Source organism: Ambystoma mexicanum, chromosome 3p, assembly GCF_040938575.1.
Source record: "Ambystoma mexicanum isolate Mex_15411 chromosome 3p, UKY_AmexF1_1, whole genome shotgun sequence".
Lineage (NCBI taxonomy): Eukaryota > Metazoa > Chordata > Amphibia > Caudata > Ambystomatidae > Ambystoma > Ambystoma mexicanum.
In genome coordinates this window covers 1,258,315,416-1,258,342,302 of record NC_090925.1, presented here as the reverse complement: position 1 = coordinate 1,258,342,302, position 26,887 = coordinate 1,258,315,416, and the positions used below count along the sequence as shown (strand labels likewise).

The 26,887-nt window shown below is 42.6% G+C and overlaps 1 protein-coding gene across 1 annotated transcript in view; it reads right to left on the bottom strand.

Moving 5' to 3' along the window:
* LOC138580055 (guanylyl cyclase C-like) overlaps positions 1 to 26,887 on the bottom strand; it is a 493,661-nt gene that overhangs the window by 51,672 nt on the left and 415,102 nt on the right. The window contains exon 18 of the mRNA XM_069650291.1: positions 3,904 to 3,995. Within this exon, the coding sequence (XP_069506392.1) occupies positions 3,904 to 3,995 (92 nt within the window). The remainder of the gene's footprint in view (positions 1 to 3,903; positions 3,996 to 26,887) is intronic.

Sequence of the window (26,887 nt, the reverse complement as noted above, 5' to 3'; positions counted from 1 at the left end):
CAAGTGGAAAGGAAAATCTTGGCACTGGAGAGACTGATGGGTCCAGGTAGATCAAAAGATGTGTGATTAATCTGGTGCTTAGTGAATAAATACATTAAGTAGGCTGAAGCCCTAATGATACATTTACTGAGGAAGAGCATTGGGTGACCTTCTTCTTTAAAGTCTATGAAAGGTAAAAAGGGTCCCAGAGTTTGTGAGCCTGCACATATTTAAATTTTAGCCTGATTTTTGGGTACCTGTACTGTGTAGGGTGTCCAATATAATCATGGATGGTGACATGATTTCATCCTCTTGGAACACGCCGATAATTGTGCGCCTCTTCAAGAAGCGGGACAGGGAGGATCCAGCCTGTTTTGGGCCATTGTTGTCTCTCCTCACAGTTCCATGGGACGGTGTTGTTGGAGAGGCTCCAGGATAGGGTGGAGAGAAGATCGTCCCCTGGGGTCACTCAGGATTACATGAAGGTCTCGGAACAGTAGAAGAGTATCTTCTTCTTAATAACTTTTGATAACTAATAATGTGAAAACAAAGGGAGGAGCACTGAGCCTGGCCTTCGTGGACCAGAAACAGGCCTTCGAGTCTATCTACCAAGCCTAGTTGTGGTTGGAGCTTCAATGCCTCTGGTTAGATCCATCACTACTAAAAAGCCATGATGAATCATGCTAGGGTGCTGTTCAACTGGACGGGGAACTGACACAAACATTCCCATTATAGAGCCAGGTGAGGCAGGGCTGGCTACTTGCCCTTTACCTGTTCAATTTCTACATCAACGGTGTAGTCGATACCCCGATGCGATTTTCACAGGGTGTCCCAAGTGTTAGTGTTTGTTGACGACGTGGCTAGTACCGGGAGGGCGCTGGTGACCATGGTGTCTACATTGGATATATTTTGTGCAGAAATGCAATTGAACATTAAACCCGGGGTATCTAAATATATGTTGTAAGGAACAGTCACAGTAGAAGCGCAATACATCCATTCATAAACTCCCTGAAGTGATTCTGTACATATGACTATCTGGGTGTCTGCTTCCGTGAAAGCCCTGACTTGAAAGAACAACATGCTAAGGCTGCTACCGCACCTCGGCAGTATGCTGGAGGCGTGCTGCACCTCTTCTGCAAACATTACCACCTGCCACGCCTAAAGCTGTCCTCATCTATCAGATACAGGCATTTGAAGGGTGAGTTTGCGCAGCTGATGTTTGGCCAGTAAATGTGGTCCTGGATTTAGTAATGGCAGAAAACATTTTCTTAAGAAAGCTCTTGGGAGTGGGGTACTGTACTCCGCAAGCATTGTCACAGTTGAAAACTCGTATGACTTCCATAAGAGTATCGTCTTGAATTGGCACTGGTGTTGCCAGGGGGAGGGTTTGGATGAATCCAAAGGCCCTACTCTGTCAAGAAGGTGTACTCCATATACTGTTGTTTTGCCAAAGTAAATTACTCTGTGGTAATTTACTTTGACTACATCACTTCGTTATGAAAGTAATAATTTATGTGTTTTAAGAATTAGGGAGCATAGGGTTGTTGGGCGGGAGTGGGGGTGGGATGATAGTGGTGGCAAGGAGGGATTGGGGATCCCCCATTAGAAAAAAAGGAAAAAAGAAATGTAGACTTATTTTGTCGAAGTAAATTACCATGGAGTAATATACTTCTGCAAAATGGCGTAGAACCGATGTAATTGATTTGAAACGGATGATGAAGACAGAGAGACCCCGGGGCTCAGTAGGGTATGTGATCTTCTGGTAGAACCTAGAGAGAAAGGGGTCTGGAGGATAAGAACAGCAACACCTGTGTAACAGTCAAGGGGCGACCCAGGGGTTGTCTTCTCTGCAGCACATTTCTTGAGTAGAGCGTGGAACCAGAGGAGGCGCTGCAGGGACGTGATTAATAGAGATAAGCTTGAGGTGTACGCCATCAGAAAGGGGTCAGAGATGATGAAGGAATAGCATTCTTCCCATCTGATGAAAGAGGGCTTGTGGAAACATATTTGTTCAATACTACATTTATCTTTGTTTTTCACTATGTCTGTTTGAAGGAAATGTCCTCTTAATATAGGTGTGGTATTTTGTTATTGAGTTTGTAATTCATTCAATACATTTGTTTGTTTGGATCACTGTTATCTATTAAAATGATATGTTTCTGGTGTCTTGGCTTTCACTTTGGGTCTCCAGTGCTCCACTGGGGGAGCACCGGAGACCCAAAGTGATAGCCAGAGCAGGCAGAAACACAACGCGGTTGTGTTTGAAAACGCTGCGGTTTTTCTTTCCGAGTTTCTCAGGCTCCTCCGAGCCGGAGGAGCCTGAGAAACTCGGAAAGAAAAACCGCAGCGTTTTCAAACACAATAACGTTGTATTTATGTGTGCGGTCGCTTCAAAAGCGACCACAAACATAAATACAACGTTCTTAAAGCTGCGGTTTTATTTCTAAGTTTTCCGGGCTCCTCCAGCCCGGAAAACTTAGAAAAAAAAAAACGCAGCTAGTACTTATTTTTTTAATAAAATAAATAGCACTTACCAAGATTCAGCTGCAGCTTTCCTGCTCTGGTCTCCGGTCCCCGTCCTCCGCGTACAGCACCAATGAAGGAAAAGCCACCCAGCGGTAGCTTTTGTTTACTACAGCTGGCTGGCTTTTCCTTCATTAGTGCTGCAAAAGCAAAAGCCAGCGCAGGCGGGCATCCATTTCACAAAATGGATGCGCCCATGTGCTTGCTTTTGCGAATTTTGAGCTTGAATAGCTCAAAATTTTACATAGGAAGTTTTAAAAAAAAAAGTGCTAGTATTTTTTTTTTAATGTTGCCTATCCATTTTTTAAATAACATTTTTAGCTGGACTACCCCTTTAATCACTTCTTCACCTCGACTGTTTAGCGCCAAGATGCCTTCTGGCGTATGTGCGCTGCATGAATTCATATAACATAACATAACAGAAAACAAAAGGCGCCGATATGAATGCTCAACTGAGGGATGACCCGGTTGCAACTGTTTGCATAGTTCTCTCACACCTTCATCTTCTCTCCCAGTGGGTGCCCACGTAGTATGCGCTGATGGCATGGAGCGGACGGCACCACAGCCCCCTCGTCATAGAAGGTAATGCCCTCTGGTACTTTAAAGCAGGGCATGGGGTGTTCTGTTTGCAAAGATATCTCACACCTTCACCTTCCCTCCTCGTGAGTGCCCACCTGGGATGTGCACAGTGTATTGGTTAAGGGCTTCACACCAGCCCCCTCTCAGAAGAAAATGCCTTCCAGTATTTGGGGCACAGCATGTGGCATTGTGGAAAACGTATTCCTTCCACCGTTGTGCCTCTTGGATTTGCTGAATACTCACGCTCTCATTCCCTTGCATTCTGGTGGGATCCAAAGAAAAACCATAGCCATCTGTCCATAAAACCCAATATATGGTTGCTTGTAAAAGTCATGAAACATCAAAACAATAAAACACATTTTGCAACGGTTATATGTGGATTTTACCAACCAAAATTTCAGAGTGGTACATTTCATTGTGACCATAATACCGAAAAACACCTAATTTATTTTCTTTTAAATTGGGGGGGCCCTCTCAAGACCCTGGTTTTTCTATCATGAAAATGCCACCCTAACCCCATCCCAACTGATTTTAACCCACTACCCCGTGTATATTTAATTAATATTTTCTGTGTTTTTCGGTATTAAGGACTTCAGTGAAATGAACCACTCTGTTTTGTTTTCGGTGAAATGACTGGCTACCATTGCAACTAGGTTAATTTGAAGAACATGTTACTGGCAATGTCAATGAACATTTGATAATCATTGAAACTGATAGTATATTCAGATACTTTCTTTGTATACTTGAGGGGGCTTTTATTGTATGCATTGTTATTATCCAAACCTGCGGGCCAGGTGCCCAAGAGCAGCTCCAGGCACTCACCTGAATATTTTAGCCAAGGTATTCTCAATTTTCTTGAAGTCTGGCCTCCTGTCTGGATCCTCCTCCCAGCTGCTCTTCACCAGAAGGTAGACCTGAAAGCCAGGAAGTGGTGGCAAAGAGGGTAAGGCCATGGTTTCTACCCAAGACAGTCGCGTGCTCACGCTGGTTTTGTGCATCGTCTGAACCACTATGAAGAGTTTCAGCAGCTATTCTTCCTTCTCCGGGCACACTGCACCCCCACCCCACTCCCCCACATCAGCAGGCATGGCCCTGGAAGCTCCTCTCTTTCCCTTCCCTCTTCCCCATTCACAGCCCCCTCTTTCCTAAACTTCACACAGCAACCTGCTGCTGCCTGAGGGCTATGGCGTGCTCTGTAAATTGTGTAGACACACACAATTAAAATGAGGATGGAAATACACACGAGCAATTTCATTGGTGGGGAAGGTGGTGGTAAGGTAGACTTGACTTAAGACAAAAAGAAGATGTTCAAGCAGATTTAAAAGGTGGTTATTTTCGTAGGTTGTAGTGAAGGTATTGTCGGGCAAACATTTAACAGTAAACTTCCCAGGCAACCAGCACTCGTTTGACTCACAACTTATGTAGCACATGAATGGGGCATCTGGACTCAGCACATGGTGGCTTTTTTGCCATATGATGGTATTAATCGGGAATTTGAGGCTCCATTTAAAATGTGAAGGCAAACCTAATTGGCTTTGCCAGTGCTTGTTTATCTGTGACTCTGCAAATATTATTCCTTAAATCTCAGCGACGTCAACTCACCAAAATGCCAGGTGTAGCAGAAGTGCCGACACACACTCAGAGCCACCACATGAAGTGATGTCATGTGACTTTTGACCCCTGTGACATCACAGCACTGCGACCCGGGTGATATCACAGGAAGTACCATTGGATATGTCAAAAATATCAAATAATCTTTATATTGATAAAATAAAAAATAGTTAAATAAAGCAGACATGCTGTAACTCGGGTGCTGCCTCAATATGACATGAGTGGGTTCATGATATGTCATTGGCACACCAAGTACCAGCATACACCATGGGCACTGCCTGCATTTGCCAGTGCAGCCTAATATAACCAGTTTACACAAGATGCAGTCGATGTATGCTAAATACAGACCACATCCTCAGGTGCTGGCATAATATGCCAACTAAATGCAGCTAATGTCATTCTATGCCTGTAGCAGCCTCGCGTGCCCGGTGCAACGTAATGCCTGACTTATCAAGATGAAACCTCAAAATCCCCAGAAAGATCATGCAATGAGAGAGAAGGCGTTATATACGTTCTATGTATGCAATGATTCTGTTAAGAGTTAAAATCCCCAACAATGCAAACGCAATGGCGTCCAGGGCTGAAATAGCGATTAATAGAGCAAGAGATTTAACAGGATAAGAACATGTTAAGTGCTTCATGAAGAATCAGAAATGTATTGAGATTTTAACTCTAAATTGGCAAAGGCGAGGCGCCCGCACTGAGACGCTAGAGTCACTGCTAGATATACATTTTGGGATTGTCAGAGGATTCTGTTCAGATGACTGAAGGCAATGTGAGGGGCACATTGACTGGTCTGGCCCATATGCCATGTTGGGGCTGTCTTGCAAAGGCGCTTCAGTGTGAGAAACAGGATTCAGATCACCACTCTAGTAAGCAGAGGCAGCCAAAGGGGTGTATGCTGAAATGTCAATACTGGTTCTCCTGTCAGTAGACATAATCTGCAGCGTTCTGGACTCAAGCAGATAAGGCAGAGCACATGTTCACATACTCCCGCTTTCAGGTGCTCAGAGGCCCACCACTCCATGATGCTCTTCTTTTGGGAGGAAAGGGAGAATTTCTTGAAGTCTAATATAGTCACTTTCATGACTCTCCCAATTTGGGACTTGAAAACTAGCTCTGAATCCCAAGGAAAAACTAGATTTATTTTTTCACTTGATCACCAGAGGAAGTGGCAGGCCTTTGAGGTAGAGGAGCAGCAACGTTTTGACTCATGGTCAAGTGGCGAGGGCCAAGCAGCATAACATTGTTCTTAGCAGCAGTTACCCTCAATTTGCTGGCTCCCATCCACAGCCTCACATAATACCCAGCCTTGCATGTCAAGTTGCTGCCATCATATGCAAACCAGAGCCAAATGCCCCAGTAGTGCGATCTAAGCCCAGTTAACGCCTCATTTCCATTGTGTGATCACCACATGCAGAGTTCAGTCTCACACGATCATCAATTGATGCAATCATATGTGAAATGCAGTCTTAAATATCCCACATATGTTCTCTAATGCAAGTTAATGTTTCTGATGAATGGTTCTGCCTCGCATGTGTCGATGCTGCCATCATTGACCAAGTACAACCTCAAATGCCTCAGAATTGCCCCCCACCGCCCCAGCACACTGTGCTCATGGCATGGTCACCATCTTTAAGGTTCAGCCGCAGATGCTTCTAGCTTCACATGTGCAGGTGCTGCTCGTCAACATGCCCCACCCACTTGCACCCTCATCTGCACGCTCCTATAAGAGAGGTACAGCTTCACGTGTGCAGGAACTGCTCACTCCTATGTTTCAATATACAATGCATGCATCTCAGTATACTGTATATACATCTCAGTATATAATGGATACATTTCAGTATATAATGGATACATTTCAGTATGCAGTATATGCATTTATGAATCCTGAATTATGTCCCAAACGGCCGCCGTACCCTCCAGCCAACCACACCCGCATGCCTTCTTATCCACACTTATCTGGGAAGAGATGGCACGTCCGCGGATCTCCACAGGGTTGACCTGGCAGGCAATGCTCCCTGGCCATTGCTTCTATTGCGCCCTCTGCCGGCCTTGCTACTTCCTGCACTTAAGGTAGAGTCGCAGAGATGGAGGGAAGTGGGGTGATCACATCCTACACCTCTTCCATCCCCCGCAGCGGCCATTAGGCTTCTCCTGATGGAGCAGGGGAGGGCCAAGGTAACCAGGGTCCTAAAGAAGACTCTTTCCTGCAGTCCACAGCAGCGTTGTGCTTTCAGATTACGGAACCAAGGGCCACAAAAGCAGGGCCAGGGCAACAGGCAACCCCCTGATGGCATCCATGCTAACTCTGTCTCACGCTTGATCCAAGTTTCACGTGGGTCACTAGGGACCGGAACGCCTGATACAGCGTTGGTGTGTAAGGGCTTCCTACACTGGGTGTTTTCAGCTGAATTGTTTGGAAATCAACGCGGTTGAACGTGAGTATTTGGAAGTAAGAAATAGCTTACACAGTCCTTTCATGACAAAAACGGGCAGTAAAAAACACCATGAAAGGTTTTGTATTTTTGTGTTCACAGAAGCATAAATACACAATGTATTCAGAGGTGTGGCTTATGGAAGTGAGGGAAGGGCCAAACCAATGTGAATGATCATCTACTATCATTTGTTGATAGATTTCTAAATAGAACCTACTTTTAGGGGAGCATAAACAATTGGCAAAGAAACACAATATGTATGATGTTATATACCACCCTCACCCAGAAAATGAGATATACACACCAAGGTATTTGCAGAATCGTGCCTGCTTTTCTCCCAATTTAAGATCTCAGGATGTAGTGTTTGCCCCAGATCACAGTGCTAAGTATAGCACTACACCTACTAATGGCCATTGTTTGCCTATGCCTGGATCTCAACTCCTGTTTACCTAAGATCACAGGTTTTTGCTCAACAAATCCATCTGCCTCACTGCATGCATGCCCTTCCTATCCAGGGACTGTGTATAAGCTGCCACTTTCACAACGATTAATATTATTAGGCACCCCTATTAAGCAAAGGGACAATGTGTAAATCAGCAAGCATGGGTGCTAAATGCATTTCTTCTAGCATTCGTTTTCTTATTTGCCTTAAAATACAGCTGCAGTAAAATCAACAAAGACAGATTAACATGTGTTACTTTTAGATCAAAATCTGAATGCAATATTACTCAAAGGTTAATCACCGTTGTGACACTGGTACTCTTAGTCCATAGTCCCCTTTCCTCCATACTCTTGGGATGCCCCACAGCATGGGGGACGGGCTGCAGCGTGTTGCTAGGCAGCATATTGGAACTTTAGTATAGCATGTACATGCCTCGGCATGCCCTGTATGCTACCTCCCCAACACACCCTGCCCAAACGTCAGTCCCTTTATGGTGGGACGGTGAATGGAGTAAATGGGAAGACTATGGACTAAGAGTACCAGTGTCACTATGCTGACTAATTTTTCCAAACTCTTACTTCCCATCCCCTTTCCTCCATACTCCTCTGAAATTTTATAGCACCTGTAACATGTGGGCGGTGGAATTAACTTGCAAATAGATTACGCAGAACCGCTTGTTCAAATGCTGCATCATTCCGCCAACTGTGATCTGTAATCTAGTGAGTAGTGCCTACAGAAGGTTTGCATGTATGCCCAAGTCGCCACTTTCAAAATGTCTTGTATTGTATTGTACTGCCCATGCACTTGCGCGTTCTCAATGTCACTGGGCCTAGTAAGATCGCTGTTTTGCTTCTCCCCTGCTCCCCGCCCTTGCCTTGTCGCGCTCTGAATCACCTGTGTATGAGCGCGATAGAAATAAAATATCAATTCAATTCAATCATATTGAATTCGTCATTTATATAGCACCCTTTTCCCCTTTTGTATGGCCACAATGTGCTTTGTGGTTGGAACGCCCTCTGTGACTGCAGTCCATTTGTGGGAGATTCTAAGAGTTAATTTAAGATGCGTGTGTGCATTTTGCCAGGCTAGGATTTAGGTGGACTGGCTGGGCTCCAGTAAGCAGCCGGGGTCAGACACATGGGCGGGTGCTGTTAGTGGTTTTAGGATAGGGTGCGAGTGCCAGAGATTTGATGTGTGCCCAGCTGGACTGAAATGTTCCATAGGTTGTCTCTGTATACTAATGGCAGAGGTGTTGAGGTACGTCAGGGGTTTCAAACTGGACGGCTATGCAAGCTGCTAGATCGCTATAGCATAGTCATAGCTGCATTCTAGTGTGCATGGATGCATGGCCGTGCCTGCGGTCTGTGTCCACAGTAGTCGTCCAAGGTATACATACCATAAACTTGGATGGAGTTCGTCCTAGATGTCGTTTTTCTAGATCCAACGTGATTGGCTGGTCTTGCCAACTGTGATCTCCCTAGATTGAAGTCTGAGCAGTGGGAGAGAATGGTGGGGCGGTGAGGGTGTTATACGATCCTCTGTCAGCGAGGGAGCAGGTGAAAATGTGTCATGGTGTGCTGTTGCGAACGCTGCCACCAGCCGTGGGCGTGTTGGGTGGCTAGGGGTGTTGTTGGGTTTTGGTTAGTGTTTCTGTACAGGCACATGCCTTTAAAATGGCACAGAGGTGCTTTGCCTCATATTTGGTGTGCATGAAGATCTTTCGGTGGAGCTTTGCCCTGAAATTTGTATGCCTCCACTATGGTTTTGACCATTGAATGTGCTATAGAGGCTTTCACAGCTGCTGCCCCTGGTACGCTACCACGAGAGGTAATGAGGAGTTGGGATACTTTATGCAGATAACATTTTAGTGTCCTTGCTACATCAAGAGTATGTAGTGTCTTTTCAGGATCCGCGCTCGGTGATGGAAAAAACATTGTCAGCGAAAACGGTTTGTTAAGGTGTAAAGTGCTGGCCACTTTAGGTAGGAAAGCCGGATTAGGTTTTAGCACCACATTATGTTTGTGATAAGGGCTCTCAGCGCATAAAGCTTGTAGTTCTCTGTTCTTAAATTATGGCCCCACAGAAAGCTGTTTTCAAAGTAGCCCATTTAATCTCAGTAGAGTCCATTGGTTCAAATGGTTTATGCATGAGTGCTTTAAGTACTACATTAAGATCCCATGGGCTACGAGATTTCCTTAGAGGCGGATATAATTTCATCAACCAACTGAGTGCCGTATAATCAGAGTGTTGACCAACGAAAAGGTCTTGTTATACTTATTCAAGTAAACTCCTATTGCATCTAGAAAACTTTTTTGGTTTTGCTTGCACCTTTCTGTGTGCCAGTGTTTCCTGTCTTCACATATACGAATTATGCTATTCCCAACAAATAAATGAAAGCATTCAAGTCCGTCTGCGTGTAGGTTTTTTTATTTTTGTGATCATTCTAGGCCCTTTTGGATGACACGTGTATCGGCATTACACTTTGCCTTTCTCAAATCCGGGCATTTCTGTGACAAAAAATATTGAAATAATAGAAATAAATAAAAAATGTGAAATAATGTCATCGAACTTATAGATATTTGTATATTCATTTCCCTGTTAAAAAATGTGTGAGAGGGTGAATACATGAAGTAAAAAACACAACAAATGTAACCTTATACCAATTTGCGCAGCATGAACCTACAGAGAAAGCATGTGTTAGAATGGGGTCTAAAATGCCCCTTCATACTGTTATAGTAACTCGTGGGATTACTTGGTGATGAGAAAGTGAAAAGAAAATTGACATATATATACAATTACTTTTTAGCCATTTCAGCCCCATTTATCATTCTAATCTATGTTTCATCTTGTCCCCTACTTCGTCCTGGAAGTATTTTCCTAAAGTTTCCTCCCACTCATTCCCTTTCACAGAAAAGAAAACCTAACTGTTGTCATTGTTTGTTGTTTTGTTTAAGAACTGCATATGTGTGAAACATTTGGTTGCTGAAGGGTAAGAAAGCCCATTGATTGCAACCAACTGTTTTTCTGTTTTCTGATATCCATTGCCATCTGACACAGCTTTTGAGATTGCATACATCCCTGCTTGTTCAGGTAGAACAGTGCTGTAGTGTTGTCCGTGTAAATCAGGATCCGTCTTCCAGACAATTCTGGTAGAAAAGTCTTAATTCCCAAAAAGACAGCTTTCAGTTACGTAATTTAAGTGCTGCTCCTGATCTTAAACTCCCCAAAGTTTGTGGATTGCCCAGGTCATGAGAACAGCTGCCCATCCCGCAGGGGACGCATCCGTGGCCAGTACTTGCATCGGTGGTGGTGGCGTGAAGGGCATTCCCCCAATGAGGTTCCCCTCTTCCATCCACCAACACATGTCTGAATGTAGGAAATCTGGCACAGCAATCTTGTGATTGTGGTTGGCGGAATTGACACTGAGACGATGTCAGGTAGAGCTGTAATTGTCTTATGTGTAACTGGAATACATGACGCTTTCAGGCCCAGAAGTTGCTGACATTTTATGGCCAGCCCTCAGGAACTCCATGAATAATTTATACAGAGCTTCCAGCCTTTCTGAGAGTAGAACCCCCCTCCCCTGTGCACAGTCCCATACTATTCCAATGAATTGTAATCTCTGTTTTGGAGTCAGGATTGATTTCTCCATGTTTAAAGTTGGGCCCAGAACAAATGCCTGTTGCATGACTGGTGGCGAAATGGATGGCATTTCTTGTGGAAGCATTGAGCCCCGAATCAGCTGGTCACCTAAATATAGGTAAATATATACCACTTGTAGATGAAGGTGCGACATAAAAACACCCATCACTTTTGTGAAGACCCATGATGCCTAGTTTAGGCAGAATGAAAGTACCTTGCACTGATAGTGAATCCATTGTATTATGAACAAAGACATTTCTGGTGTGGTCCCCAAATTAGTATGTGATCCAAAGGGAATAGCCATTCCCCTTCGAGTAGGGATGTCAAGATCGGTCCGGGATTGACCATTTTCCAACTCTCTGCAGGTAGGTAATCATTGAACTTTGATAAATCCAGGATGGCACTCGAACCTGCCTTGTCCTTCTTAGGAAATGCAAAAAAGCGCAAAAAATATCCCTGCACCAGATTCAAGTGTACTTGCTCTATGGCATCCAATGTCCTCAACTTCAACAACCCTTACATTAGGTTTGATAATAATTGTTGGGGGAGAGGTGGAAGAGGATGCGGGAATCGGGAGATTCACCAATGACAAAGCGTTTGGGTTTTATCTCATGGCCCTCCAAACTGGTAAGTGGAGGACTATCATTCTGCCTAGAGGTGTCAAATGCTGCTGTGCCACCGATTTGTCAAACATTGCGTTTATCTGCCTGTCCCGGCATTGTGTGCAGAAATGATTGTCCTGTTCTCATTATTTTCTTGGGGGGGAGGGCCCAATGCTTGGCCTCATCAGTCTCTGCCCTGGTTATGTGAGGGGAAGCCTCTAAAGCGGCTACTGGTGTGACGTTTGCTGCCAGGAGTCTAATCCTGCCATGCGCACCTTTCGGAATATTGCGGGCAAGCGTTTTCTCTTTATACTATCACTTTTTTTTTGTTAATTCCTCATCGATGGATGGATGGCATAGGGGTATCCCATTGAACTTTAAAGCCTGGACCTTCTTGTGAGGGATCTGAAATGTGAGGTGGACAACTTGGTAAAGGTTTTTCATAAGAAGCTATTTATATTAACTCAAAAGGGCTTGGTAAACGCCTCACAATCCCTAACCTAACGAGGACTTCCCCTGCCTATCAAAATAACCTAAAGGAAAACACTCTAACGAAAGGTATCTGTCCCCTCACACTTATACATACATCAAACTCATAAAGGAGATATGACAATTCAAATGCAACAGAAATAACAATAAAGCTCAACTTAGACCTAATAACATTATATCCACGTAACCTGGGTCAGCTCCCCCTCCTCAGATTCAAAGCAGGATTTTCAATTAAAATTTCAAATAAGCAAATTCCATTTTGTAGCCAAGTTTTGATCATAAAGTTCTTCTTGCTGCAAAGGTCGTTCACTTGGACTTTAACCAACAGTTCAATTAGACAACAAGTCATTATCTCTCCACTTATAGAAAACGATCAACACAACTTCTTCCTCTTGGAAAACAAAGCACTTTCACAATTTGTCTCTATCAACAGAAAAGTTTTGTCAGGATGAATCCGCAACAATTCATGAAACATTTTAGTGACTTTGCCACTTCTTCTTCTTCACATATACGTCAACCATGATGCAGTACTTCAATGATTTATTCTTGGTCCACTAACCTGCCTGGACTACCACTGAAAGGTCCCTATCTCACCTGCCAGGACAAAAGCTCCTAACACTGCTACAAGTACTCTGTGGTGAGGTCTACTTCAAATCTTTAGAAAAGTCGTTAACTTTCAACAACATCAACATTCACTACTTCTTTTAGGAAAACATGTTACACATTGGTGCTGTTTGCTCCACTCTTGTTTTTGCCACAGGCAATGCAGGTTATGCTCCTCTCCTCCTGAATATTTTATATCAGCAGGGCCTGTCTCCTGCCACTTCTGTTTTCCCACCTTCACATCAATAAACTGCTGACAATGTTTCTTTCACACACTTTCTTCTTTTTGGCTTAGGCAATGCGTGTTGTTATTGAAGTAACCACACAAGGCAGGTAGGAACAACAGGCCTCACAAGCAACAATGCTTACCAACACAACAACTATCCTCCAACTGTCCCCAATTAATATCCCCAACATACATTCCAACATTCCAAACTCCACCTTCCAACATAGTATCATAAGATACAACAAATCCCCCTTCCTTGAGATGCAACTTAAAAAACAAAATAGATACAGCACATCCCCCTTCCTTGAGATGCAACCAAAGAAACAAAATGAAACTATATACATATCAATACATAAACAAAATAGTATAGCTGGAAAAGGAAGCAACATACATGTTATTTAACATATCCTACATAAACACCAGAAAGTAACAATTATGCAACTATTAACAAAATTGTCCACAAGGTGTACCTGGAAAGGAAGCAACATACATGTTATGTAACATATCCTACATAAACACCAGAAAGTAACAATTATGCAACTATTAACAAAATTGTCCACAAGGTGTACCTGGAAAGGAAGCAACATACATGTTATTTAACATATCCTACATAAACACCAGAAAGTAACAATTATGCAACTATTAACAAAATTGTCCACAAGGTGTACCTGGAAAGGAAGCAACATACATGTTATATAAACATTATTTCTACATCATAAACTCTTGAAATTTACTAGGTAATCTACGCATCCTATGACTTTTCTTAACCTCCCTACTGGCAGGATGCACATTCAAATTTCCATTACCATTCCTGTCTATATGACCATCATTGTTACTACTTGACTCAGGGGAATGGTCCCAATGATTCAATTCCCTCCCCACAACATCACTGTCCTTCGCCACCTTATCTCTCAACAGCCAAAACACCCTGTTATGATTCCAAACAGCTCCACCTTCCACTCTGACAGCTTTCTCAAAACACTCTATGACTTTCATGGGATTAGAGAACTTAGGAACTCCTTCTTTACTCATTCTTCCTCTTCATACCTTCACCACATCACCAACCTGGAATTGTTCACGCTTCCACAGAATAATCCCCTTTTACTTCTTGTCATGATATTCCTTACATTTCTTCGGACTCAGCGACATCCTATCAGCCACAAAATCCTTATCAACCACCGGCATACCTAACATATCATTTAACTATCTGCACCCGTATCCTCCCGGCTGCTTCTGATATGCCTGCAGAGCCATTCGACCTCTGCCTCTGCCTCTAGGTCGACCTCCTCTTTATGCTACTTTCCCTTGAAAGGTCCCTACTGCTGTCCCAGCACCTATGCCTGTAGACTGCATCTATAATGTCATGTTTTTATTATCAAACATCTCCTTTCTCTAATCTTAGCAAGCAAACCAATGATTGCCACCTCTACTAACTCCATCAATAGCTAAGTCTGCAATCCTAAGCACACATTCTTAAACTGTACCTATACTTTTCGGAGCAATCCTGCAACCAAAGAGTTTGTGATAGACTCCGGCGCTGTATAATCTGGCTTAGTAATACCCGAGTGCTGAGTGAACACTACCTTCAGCCTAAATAGTCGGCGGGTGATTCCCCCTTTGTTTTGTTTACAATTCGATATTTTTGCCTAATCCGTTTTTCTAGGGCATGCCTTCACAACCATTGTCACTATCCTATCCCTTCTCTGCATCAGGGCATCCCCTGTGCCTGGATTGACGACTGGCCACTCACCTGTTCCGTTAATTGTTGCCTTAACTACAGTGGCATCACTTGTCTCATAAAATGGTTCATATGTGCTCATGATGGAATATAACACTGCATTATTTTCTGTAATTCCTCCATGAATCATTGTGATTCTTCCCTTATATTGGGGAATTCTTTAATTAATGTCCGAAGGTTTCCTGGTGTCCATGGTGCATGGACTATCATTAGTGCATTTGGATTTTCCCCATCTACCTGTATGGCTGGCTCTTGTCTGAGTGGAGCTTCAAATGTCTGTGAATCCCTTCCTTATATATCATCCCACTCTTTGTTACAAAGGGATCATATGCTGGTGGAGGTCCCATGAGTGATGATGCTCCACAGTGTCCCTGTCCACTTGACCCCAGTGTTTCTGGTGCTGTGGGTACTATCAAGGAATTATTCTCTGTGATTGGCATTTCCTATAGTTGTCGTCTCTCAAGGTTGGTGAGAAAATCGAGTATATCTTCCAGTGTCTCACTATCGTGATTCTATGCTTTGTCAGCCTCCATTGGTCCCTCCTTTTCTAATATCTGTGGGCACATCCTGCCTCCTTCTAACACTCTCCTAACCCTTAATTATTTTATTTAATTTCTCAATCAGTCATTATTCTCTTTTAATCCCCTTACTTTCCCATCTTCCCTTTTCAATGTGGCCTTTTCTACGCATGTGGCGAATGCTTCCCACTGAACTGCTGGTATTTTCGTGCCTTCCTTTTCCTTTGCCCATATTAGGGCTCCTGGTTTATCTAAGTTGAACATTCCCACAATCGGGAACTGAGTCTGTCTGTTTCGTCGCGTCAAATAATGCCATTAATCCAAAACATCACATGATAAACTGTTAAACTGTATGAACATTTTGGGTCTATTTGACCTAAAACATTTGACCTAATCACATTTGATCAAATTTATTGGACCTTGTTTTTGATCAAATTTATTGGACCTTGTTTTGGTCTAAAATATGGGGGGAGACTCTCCGCAAGCCCCCACTTCCCCTCAAACTAATCTATACTCTTACCAACCCCATATATATATATATATTTAATTAAATTTGACCCAAAAAAAGGCCAAACTAATTCTATCAAATGTTTTAGGTCAAATTGTTTTATGTCAATTAAGCTAATACTGTCTGAAAATATAGTGGGTGGGCGACCCGTTTGGGAGTTCTTCCGCCTCTGTTGATTGCTGTTTGCCCATCGCACTTCCCCTATTTATACTTCCTTTCACTCCTCACTTGCCCCATTGCCTAGATACACCTGCCCCACTCGTTCTTTGACTCCGCTCCTTAGTGGTTCAGAGAAGGAAAACAGATCAATTATGTAAGACACTGCAGAGTGGCCCTGATAGGGAGAAGGGCTCTCACCATGCACTCGTCCACCTGTCCCTATTTATTCATGGCCTTTGCCCTTTCCCCCGGACCCGTTACTTTAACTAATACCAGTGTCTTGTACCGAGCTTTGCTCCTAACCTTGATATTAGGTTATGTTAATCTATGGATACAAAAATGTCTAACACCAAAATAATCACAAGTTATAACACATGCAAATACTACTAACAATGCGCCATACGCCACCCAGAATCTCCATCCATTTCAGCATATCCCCTAAATATAACCCTTCCCGTGTTGTCCATTTCCTGCACGCTGCTTCACATTCACTCTTACAAGCCCCGATCTCATTCGGAAGCCCCATGAAGATTTTCAAGTAGGTCTCCTACTTTTTCGTGTTCAGTGCTCATGGGGGTGTCTTGTTGGAGGCCCTCGGGGTCTGGTGGTCTGCAGCATCGCACGACAGGTCTGAGTCACTGGCCAAACTAATAACTCAACCCACCTCCAGTTTGCTTTCGCCTATATCCCTTCACAGACTTGTCTCCTTACATTGGTCATACATCCGTTTGGATATCCCTGCCTCCCTTTAACACAATAGACCACACTGTAAGTAATCATTGTCCATCTTTGGTTTCTATCTATCCTCCTGGGACCACGTGGCTCTTCACTTCCGGGTCAGTCACTCTATTCTGACGATATCAGGTGTCGTCCTCCTCATGTGTGGGGCCTACGCCCTATAACGCACATCCGGTCGAGAATAATGCCCCATTGTCAAAGCAGGTTTAGAGCCAGTATGATCCAAGATGAAGATACAGATGGCCTCCACCTAGTGTCCCTGAGAGCTTCCAAAGGCTCTGCCTCAACAGTGCTTTAGCGCATGTCCGATTTAGTAGAAGCTCTCCGTTGAATGCATAACCAGCAGCAACTAGGTGGCAGTACCACTATCCATTGTCCATGTAAAAGAAGAAATATAACAATGTCTCAGGTGCAGACATCATTATAATACTGTAGGTTCAGAATACAGTTCCCAGACTTCTCCCAAATCATGGTTTATTTATCCATTATGATCATAGTCATTCGATAACATTTATGTCAACATTTTACAGTACAAATCTGATTATATCCTCCCTTGGGGGCCATCAGCGTTAACAGTTGGCTCTACTGGGACTTTACCCAGCGCAACTGAGACATGACATGTCTCTTGCGTGGTGACGTGCGCGTTAAGGCCCATTTTGTCAGGGTTTTGTTTCTCAATGCTCCCTTCTTCCTTTCTTCGACCTCTTGGCTGCGTGTGCTTGCTTGAACAGAGCTGATGTTACATCATCCTACAGGGTCTCTGTTTTCTTAGAGCCTGAACGGAGAATATCCATGTCTGGAGGATAGGGGTTAGGAGATTTATCCCTGTCGTGCCCCTGAAAATAACTTAAAATGACTTGCCTTTGATGCGATGAAATGCTGGTTGCCTCTTCGAAAGTAGCCTCCCAACACTCACGCTTGCGTAAAAGTGAATGAAGTGAAAAGGAGACCCACGCACGCGAGAGTAGTGCGTAAATCAATGACCTATTATGATATTAATTTGAAATTGAAGTTAGAGAGAAGCAAAAGTAAAGAACGGAGTATTCTAGAAGTAATGCTTCAATATATCATATAATATTGCATGTTTTGTAGTTATTCTTGTATCACCAATCACAATGTATAAATGTGTTGTCCGTCCTAGACAAGTCTCATCCCAGATAAGTCAATTTGTTCGTTGGTTCACAATGTAAAAATGTTTGTTCGTCCAAGATAATCTTTCTGTAACAGCGCCACAATGCCTATTGGCCGCTGGCGCTTTATAAATCCAAATAAATAAATAAAAAATAAGTATGTTGGAAGACCTGAAAGCTGCATTTGAACTGATCAAAGTTTTTACATAAATGGGAATAATGTGTGCAGAAATATTTTATCTGAATATCTGTGATTGTGAGGGGGGACCATACTATAAAAGCATGTTACATGCCCCCCTAAATATAAATCTGATCTTATTTTGACCATGAGAACAATTCCTCATTGCAACTTCTATGTATTGACCAAGAGAGAACAGGAAGTTAATAAATGGTATAGTCAAGAAAATGTACAGAACGGGTTCATTCAGAGTTCAGATTTACTGAGGGAAAGGAGTAGAAACAGGGTTTACGGTACCATTTGTTGTTTAGGAGAAGAGATTTTGCTAATGTGTATTGACTAATTTGACTGATCCTTCTCCATATCTAAAATTGGTCTCATTCAAAATCAGTATCTAGTACCTGATCAGGATGTGTACGGGCAATAAATGTGAGAACGTTTTAAAATCATATTTGGTAGATTTCAAGCACAAAGTTATGTTTTGCATTTAATGCAACACCATTGTTACATGTCTGTACTTTGTCAATAATATATTCGGCAATATTTGCACTTTAGATGTGATGGCTCCCATCAGACTTAAAAACCATTAAAACACAAATGAAGAAAGCTGATAAATGGTTTGATTATGAGCTGGCTCAGATGAAGGGGTTGATTGGAAATCAGGAACACATCAGTGTCCTTTCAAAAACCAGCAGGACACAATTAATTATACAAATCTGTACAAAGGATAGCCCTTAGACATTTAAAGGAAGATAACATATGTTTTCCAAAACTGTTAAAAATACTCTCAGAACTGAGCAACGCAAATCAAAGCAACATGTATCCATCCCTATTGTGAGGTTGTTGCATAAAAGGTAGCTACTGCCTTGCAAAATAAGGTTACATATAAATAAATAACATACATGTTATATAAACATTATTTATACATCATAAACTCTTGAAATTTACTAGGTAATCTACGCATCCTATGACTTTTCTTAACCTCCCTACTGGCAGGATGCACATTCAAATTTCCATTACCATTCCTGTCTATATGACCATCATTGTTACTACTTGACTCAGGGGAATGGTCCCAATGATTCAATTCCCTCCCCACAACATCACTGTCCTTCGCCACCTTATATCTCAACAGCCAAAACACCCTGTTATGATTCCAAACAGCTCCACCTTCCACTCTGACAGCTTTCTCAAAACACTCTATGACTTTCATGGGATTAGAGAACTTAGGAACTCCTTCTTTACTCATTCTTCCTCTTCATACCTTCACCACATCACCAACCTGGAATTGTTCACGCTTCCACAGAATAATCCCCTTTTACTTCTTGTCATGATATTCCTTACATTTCTTCGGACTCAGCGACATCCTATCAGCCACAAAATCCTTATCAACCACCGGCATACCTAACATATCATTTAACTATCTGCACCCGTATCCTCCCGGCTGGTTCTGATATGCCTGCAGGGCCATTCGACCTCTGCCTCTGCCTCTAGGTCGACCTCCTCTTTATGCTACTTTCCCTTGAAAGGTCCCTACTGCTGTCCCAGCACCTATGCCTGTAGACTGCATCTATAATGTCATGTTTTTATTATCAAACATCTCCTTTCTCTAATCTTAGCAAGCAACCCAATGGTTGCCACCTCTACTAACTCCATCAATAGCTAAGTCTGCAATTCTAAGCACACATTCTTAAACTGTACCTATACTTTTCGGAGCAATCCTGCAACCAAAGAGTTTGTGATAGCCTCCGGCGCTGTATAATCTGGCTTAGTAATACCCGAGTGCTGAGTTAACACTACCTTCAGCCTAAATAGTCGGCGGGTGATTCCCCCTTTGTTTTGTTTACAATTCGATATTTTTGCCTAATCTGTTTTTCTAGGGCATGCCTTCACAACCATTGTCACTATCCTATCCCTTCTCTGCATCAGGGCATCCCCTGTGCCTGGATTGACGACTGGCCACTCACCTGTTCCGTTAATTGTTGCCTTAACTACAGTGGCATCACTTGTCTCATAAGATGGTTCATATGTGCTCATAATGGAATATAACACTGCATTATTTTCTGTAATTCCTCCATGAATCATTGTGATTCTTCCCTTATATTGGGGAATTCTTTAATTAATGTCCGAAGGTTTCCTGGTGTCCATGGTGCATGGACTATCATTAGTGCATTTGGATTTTCCCCATCTACCTGTATGGCTGGCTCTTGTCTGAGTGGAGCTTCAAATGTCTGTGAATCCCTTCCTTATATATCATCCCACTCTTTGTTACAAAGGGATCATATGCTGGTGGAGGTCCCATGAGTGATGACGCTCCACAGTGTCCCTGTCCACTTGACCCCAGTGTTTCTGGTGCTGTGGGTACTATCAAGGAATTATTCTCTGTGATTGGCATTTCCTATAGTTGTCGTCTCTCAAGGTTGGTGAGAAAATCGAGTATATCTTCCAGTGTCTCACTATCGTGATTCTATGCTTTGTCAGCCGCCATTGGTCCCTCCTTTTCTAATATCTGTGGGCACATCCTGCCTCCTTCTAACACTCTCCTAACCCTTAATTATTTTATTTAATTTCTCAATCAGTCATTATTCTCTTTTAATCCCCTTACTTTCCCATCTTCCCTTTTCGATGTGGCCTTTTCTACGCATGTGGCGAATGCTTCCCACTGAACTGCTGGTATTTTCGTACCTTCCTTTTCCTTTGCCCATATTAGGGCTCCTGGTTTATCTAAGTTAAACATTCCCACAATCGGGAACTGAGTCTGTCTGTTTCGTCGCGTCAAATAATACCATTAATCCAAAACATCACGTGATAAACTGTTAAACTGTATGAACATTTTGGGTCTATTTGACCTAAAACATTTGACCTAATCACATTTGATCAAATTTATTGGACCTTGTTTTTGATCAAATTTATTGGACCTTGTTTTGGTCTAAAATATGGGGGGAGACTCTCCGCAAGCCCCCACTTCCCCTCAAACTAATCTATACTCTTACCCACCCCATATATATATATATATTTAATTAAATTTGACCCAAAAAAAGGTCAAACTAATTCTATCAAATGTTTTAGGTCAAATTGTTTTATGTCAATTAAGCTAATACTGTCTGAAAATATAGTGGGTGGGCGACCCGTTTGGGAGTTCTTCGGCCTCTGTTGATTGCTGTTTGCCCATCGCACTTCCCCTATTTATACTTCCTTTCACTCCTCACTTGCCCCATTGCCTAGATACACCTGCCCCACTCGTTCTTTGACTCCGCTCCTTAGTGGTTCAGAGAAGGAAAACAGATCAATTATGTAAGACACTGCAGAGTGGCCCTGATAGGGAGAAGGGCTCTCAGCATGCACTCGTCCACCTGTCCCTGTTTATTCATGGCCTTTGCCCTTTCCCCGGACCCGTTACTTTAACTAATACCAGTGTCTTGTACCGAGCTTTGCTCCTAACCTTGATATTAGGTTATGTTAATCTATGGATACAAAAATGTCTAACACCAAAATAATCACAAGTTATAACACATGCAAATACTACTAACAATGCGCCATACGCCACCCAGAATCTCCATCCATTTCAGCATATCCCCTAAATATAACCCTTCCCGTGTTGTCCATTTCCTGCACGCGGCTTCAAATTCACTCTTACAAGCCCCGATCTCATTCGGAAGCCCCATGAAGATTTTCAAGTAGGTCTCCTACTTTTTCATGTTCAGTGCTCATGGGGGTGTCTTGTTGGAGGCCCTCGGGGTCTGGTGGTCTGCAGCATTGCACGACAGGTCTGAGTCACTGGCCAAACTAATAACTCAACCCACCTCCAGTTTGCCTTCGCCTATATCCCTTCACAGACTTGTCTCCTTACATTGGTCATACATCCGTTTGGATATCCCTGCCTCCCTTTAACACAATAGACCACACTGTAAGTAATCATTGTCCATCTTTGGTTTCTATCTATCCTCCTGGGACCACGTGGCTCTTCACTTCTGGGTCAGTCACTCTATTCTGACGATATCAGGTGTCGTCCTCCTCATGTGTGGGGCCTACGCTCTATAACGCACATCCGGTCGAGAATAATGCCCCATTGTCAAAGCAGGTTTAGAGCCAGTATGATCCAAGATGAAGATACAGATGGCCTCCACCTAGTGTCCCTGAGAGCTTCCAAAGGCTCTGCCTCAACAGTGCTTTAGCGCATGTCCGTTTTAGTAGAAGCTCTCCGTTGAATGCATAACCAGCAGCAACTAGGTGGCAGTACCACTATCCATTGTCCATGTAAAAGAAGAAATATAACAATGTCTCAGGTGCAGACATCATTATAATACTGTAGGTTCAGAATACAGTTCCCAGACTTCTCCCAAATCATGGTTTATTTATCCATTATGATCATAGTCATTCGATAACATTTATGTCAACATTTTACAGTACAAATCTGATTATATCCTCCCTTTGGGGCCATCAGCGTTAACAGTTGGCTCTACTGGGACTTTACCCAGCGCAACTGAGACATGACATGTCTCTTGCGTGGTGACGTGCGCGTTAAGGCCCATTTTGTCAGGGTTTTGTTTCTCAATGCTCCCTTCTTCCTTTCTTCGACCTCTTGGCTGCGTGTGCTTGCTTGAACAGAGCTGATGTTACATCATCCTACAGGGTCTCTGTTTTCTTAGAGCCTGAACGGAGAATATCCATGTCTGGAGGATAGGGGTTAGGAGATTTATCCCTGTCGTGCCCCTGAAAATAACTTAAAATGACTTGCCTTCGATGCAATGAAATGCTGGTTGCCTCTTCGAAAGTAGCCTCCCAACACTCACGCTTGCGTAAAAGTGAATGAAGTGAAAAGGAGACACACGCACGCGAGAGTAGTGCGTAAATCAGTGACCTATTATGATATTGATTTGAAATTGAAGTTAGAGAGAAGCAAAAGTAAAGAACTGAGTATTCTAGAAGTAATGCTTCAATATATCATATAATATTGCATGTTTTTTAGTTATTCTTGTATCACCAATCACAATGTATAAATGTGTTGTCCGTCCTAGACAAGTCTCATCCCAGATAAGTCAATTTGTTCGTTGTTTCACAATGTAAAAATGTTTGTTCGTCCAAGATAATCTTTCTGTAACAGCGCCACAATGCCTATGGGCCGCTGGCGCTTTATAAATCCAAATAAATAAATAAAGAATAAGTATGTTGGAAGACCTGAAAGCTGCATTTGAACTGATCAAAGTTTTTACAGAAATGGGAATAATGTGTGCAGAAATATTTTATCTGAATCTCTGTGATTGTGAGGGGGGACCATACTATAAAAGCATGTTACATGCCCCCCTACATATAAATCTGATCTTATTTTGACCATGAGAACAATTCTTCATTGCAACTTCTATGTATTGACCAAGAAAGAACAGGAAGTTAATAAATGGTATAGTCAAGAAAATGTACAGAACAGGTTCATTCAGAGTTCAGATTTACTGAGGGAAAGGAGTAGAAACAGGGTTTACGGTACCATTTGTTGTTTAGGAGAAGAGATTTTGCTAATGTGTATTGACTAATTTGACTGATCCTTCTCAATATCTAAAATTGGTCTCATTCAAAATCAGATCTAGTACCTGATCAGGATGTGTACGGGCAATAAATGTGAGAACGTTTTAAAATCATATTTGGTAGATTTCAAGCACAAAGTTATGCTTTGCATTTAATGCAACACCATTGTTACATGTCTGTACTTTGTCAATAATATATTCGGCAATATTTGCACTTTAGATGTGATGGCTCCCATCAGACTTAAAAACCATTAAAACACAAATGAAGAAAGCTGATAAATGGTTTGATCATGAGCTGGCTCAGATGAAGGGGTTGATTGGAAATCAGGAACACATCAGAGTCCTTTCAAAAACCAGCAGGACAAAATTAATTAAACAAATCTGTACAAAGGATAGCCCTTAGACATTTAAAGGAAGATAACATATGTTTTCCAAAACTGTTAAAAATACTCTCAGAACTGAGCAACGCAAATCAAAGCAACATGTATCCATCCCTATTGTGAGGTTGTTGCATAAAAGGTAGCTACTGCCTTGCAAAATAAGGTTTTTAAAATCCAAGAATCACTCAAACTGCAATCTAGATTCAACTGAGCAACCTTGCCATATAAAAACACCTCTGCCCGAGCCGCTTCTTTCAAACGGATCTCCTCTAATGATCACATTAAAGTTAACGGCAGGTTGAAGGGATTTTCAGGATAACAGAGACTATTTTCAGCAGAATTAGTCAAGGATTACATTCGTATCTTAGCTCAACCATTGCCAGCATTCTACCCAACCTTGCTGGAGACCTGACTGACCGGAAAAACCTGAAAGATGCATTTATTATTCAACTCCTGGAAAAAATAAATTCCGACCCATCCATTTCATAGCACTATCATCCTGTTTTAAATGTTCATTTATCGGTAAAATCCTAAATAAATTACAACTTCTCAATTGATGACTACATTGAAGCCAATAACATGTTGCATGCTAATTAATCCGGGTTCAGACCCCAAAGATGTACTGAAATGTGACTGCTTTTCATGAGAGTGAAGGTCCTGGAAGCACATAGAACAAGCCCTATTGCTGATCGTATTCATTTTTATTTGATTTGATTTTCATTTTATTAATATAGCGCTGTATGCCAAAATGCAGCACAAGAAATGAAAACGGTACAATTTATGTAGGGGAAAATGAACAAATCAGATCAGGAGATGAGCAAGTGTGCTTTAAGACGAGAGTGGAAGTGGAGGAAAGGGGAGCGGTAGCAGAGAGGGAGAGGAAGAATGCTCCAATGCTTAGGGGTCAGTAAGGAGAAAGAACAAAGTGAGATTTAGCGCAAGGAGGATGCAGAACAGTCAGTAGAACGATTGAGAGCGAAGAGAATGGCTGTTTATCGTCTGCATAGTAATGGTGAGAAAGGCCAAAGGAGGAAATAAGAGAGGCCACAGGGAATTGTCTAGAGAGAAAATAAAAGTAGGCCTAAGACTGAGCCCTGGGGCACACTGTAGTGAAAAGGTAGCTTGATCAGCTCAGATGCGATAGGTGAGATAAGAGTGGAACCAGTTTAAGACATAATAGCAGAAGCCAAGACTAGAAAGAGAATGGAGAAGAACAGAGTGATTGACAGTGTTGAAAGCGGCAGAGAGGTCGAGAAGAACCAAGAGAGAAGATTGCCTACAGAAGCAAGCAGAATGTCACACACTGAGTAGAGCAGTTTCCGTAGACTGGAAAGGGCAAAAGCCATATGGGTGAAGTGGGAGAAGAGAAGCAGTATTTATATGAGTGGAGACTTGAGAATAGACGATTCCCTCCAATAGATTAGTGAGAAAAGGTAAAAGCGATAGTTAGAAGGGACAGAGGGGTCCAGGTCGTGTTTTTTAAGTCTAGAAAGAATAATAGCCTGTTTAAAAGAGGATAGAAAGACAGAGGACAGTAGGGACAGTTCGATTGGAGTAACCAGTTAAGGAAGGAGAAAGGGGTAGACCTTAGGATGAGAGAGGAGGGGAAAGTGTCAGAGGGTGCAGCCGTAGGATGGGCTTTAGGGAGAAAAGAAGAGATATCCGATGCAGAGAGAGAGAAAGTAGGACATGAGAGGGGGAGAAAGTTCAGGGAGATAGGAAGGAGAGGACAGCGGCAAAGAAGAGGGGTCAATAGATGAGTGACTTTCGAAAACAAATAAGAAGCAAAGTCGGAAGCCGAAAGTGACGAAGAGGTAAAATGATCAGGAGGGGAAGGAGAGAGAATGCGTTTCAGAATCTGAAAAAGACGACGAGGATAAGGAGAGAAATAGCCCAACAGATCAGTGTACAAGAAGAGCCAAGTCAAAGTCCGTAAGAAGAGAAGACAGATTGAGAATATCGAGGGGAGATTGAGAATTTCTCCAGCAACGTTAAGCATGATGCAAAATGCAGTGTGAAGACTGAAGGGCTGAGGTAAACCAAGGTTGAGGTCGCTTATGAAAAGTGAGAAGGAGGAAGAGGAATAGAGAGAATCAAGAGTCTTAACAGTAGCTGTTTTAAAGAGGGAAGCAAAGGAGTTGACTGAGAGAGAGAGTGTGTAGAAGATCAAGAGCAGGAAGGGTGGACATAAGATTAGAAATAAACAAGGTACTATCAAAAGAGCGGAAGTACCGGTGGAGAAAAGTAGAATAAGGATAGAGTGGGAGAGAAGGAAAGAAGAGAATGTTCAGATGAGTAAATAGGAAGAGCAGGGAAGACTGTGGTAAAGGATAGAGGAGAGGAGAGAATCAAATCCAAAGATGAGTCAAGAACCACAAGAAGAGGGACTGAGGAATCGATCGACGAGAGATGGAGGTTAAAGTCACGAAAACAAATCAAAGGGGAGTCTAATGGGGAATGATAGCTAATCGGCTTTGTGAAGCAAGAAAACTATTATACAAAGGATGGAAAAAGAGGAAGATTTGGAGGGGAAGGAGCAACACAGTAGGAGGACTGGTAAAGAATACCAACACCACCTCCATGACCTGAGGGATGGGGAGTGTGGGACAAAGAGGTAGATGTGGAGAAAAGAGCAGCGGGAGTGACAAAGTTGGTCGGGGTGAGCCATGCTCCTGTGAGTCAAAGAAATTGCAGGCTGAGACGGGGGAAAATATCTAAAACAGAACGGGCTTTGTTACATATGGAAGGCACATTCCAAAGTCCTAGATTAAGAGGCAATGGAGACGTAGAAGGAGAAGGAGAGATAAGATTATTACTATTGCGAGTTCAGAAATGAATAGGGGGGAGAGTGAGAAGTGTGGAAAGAGAGAATAAGAAATGATATAACA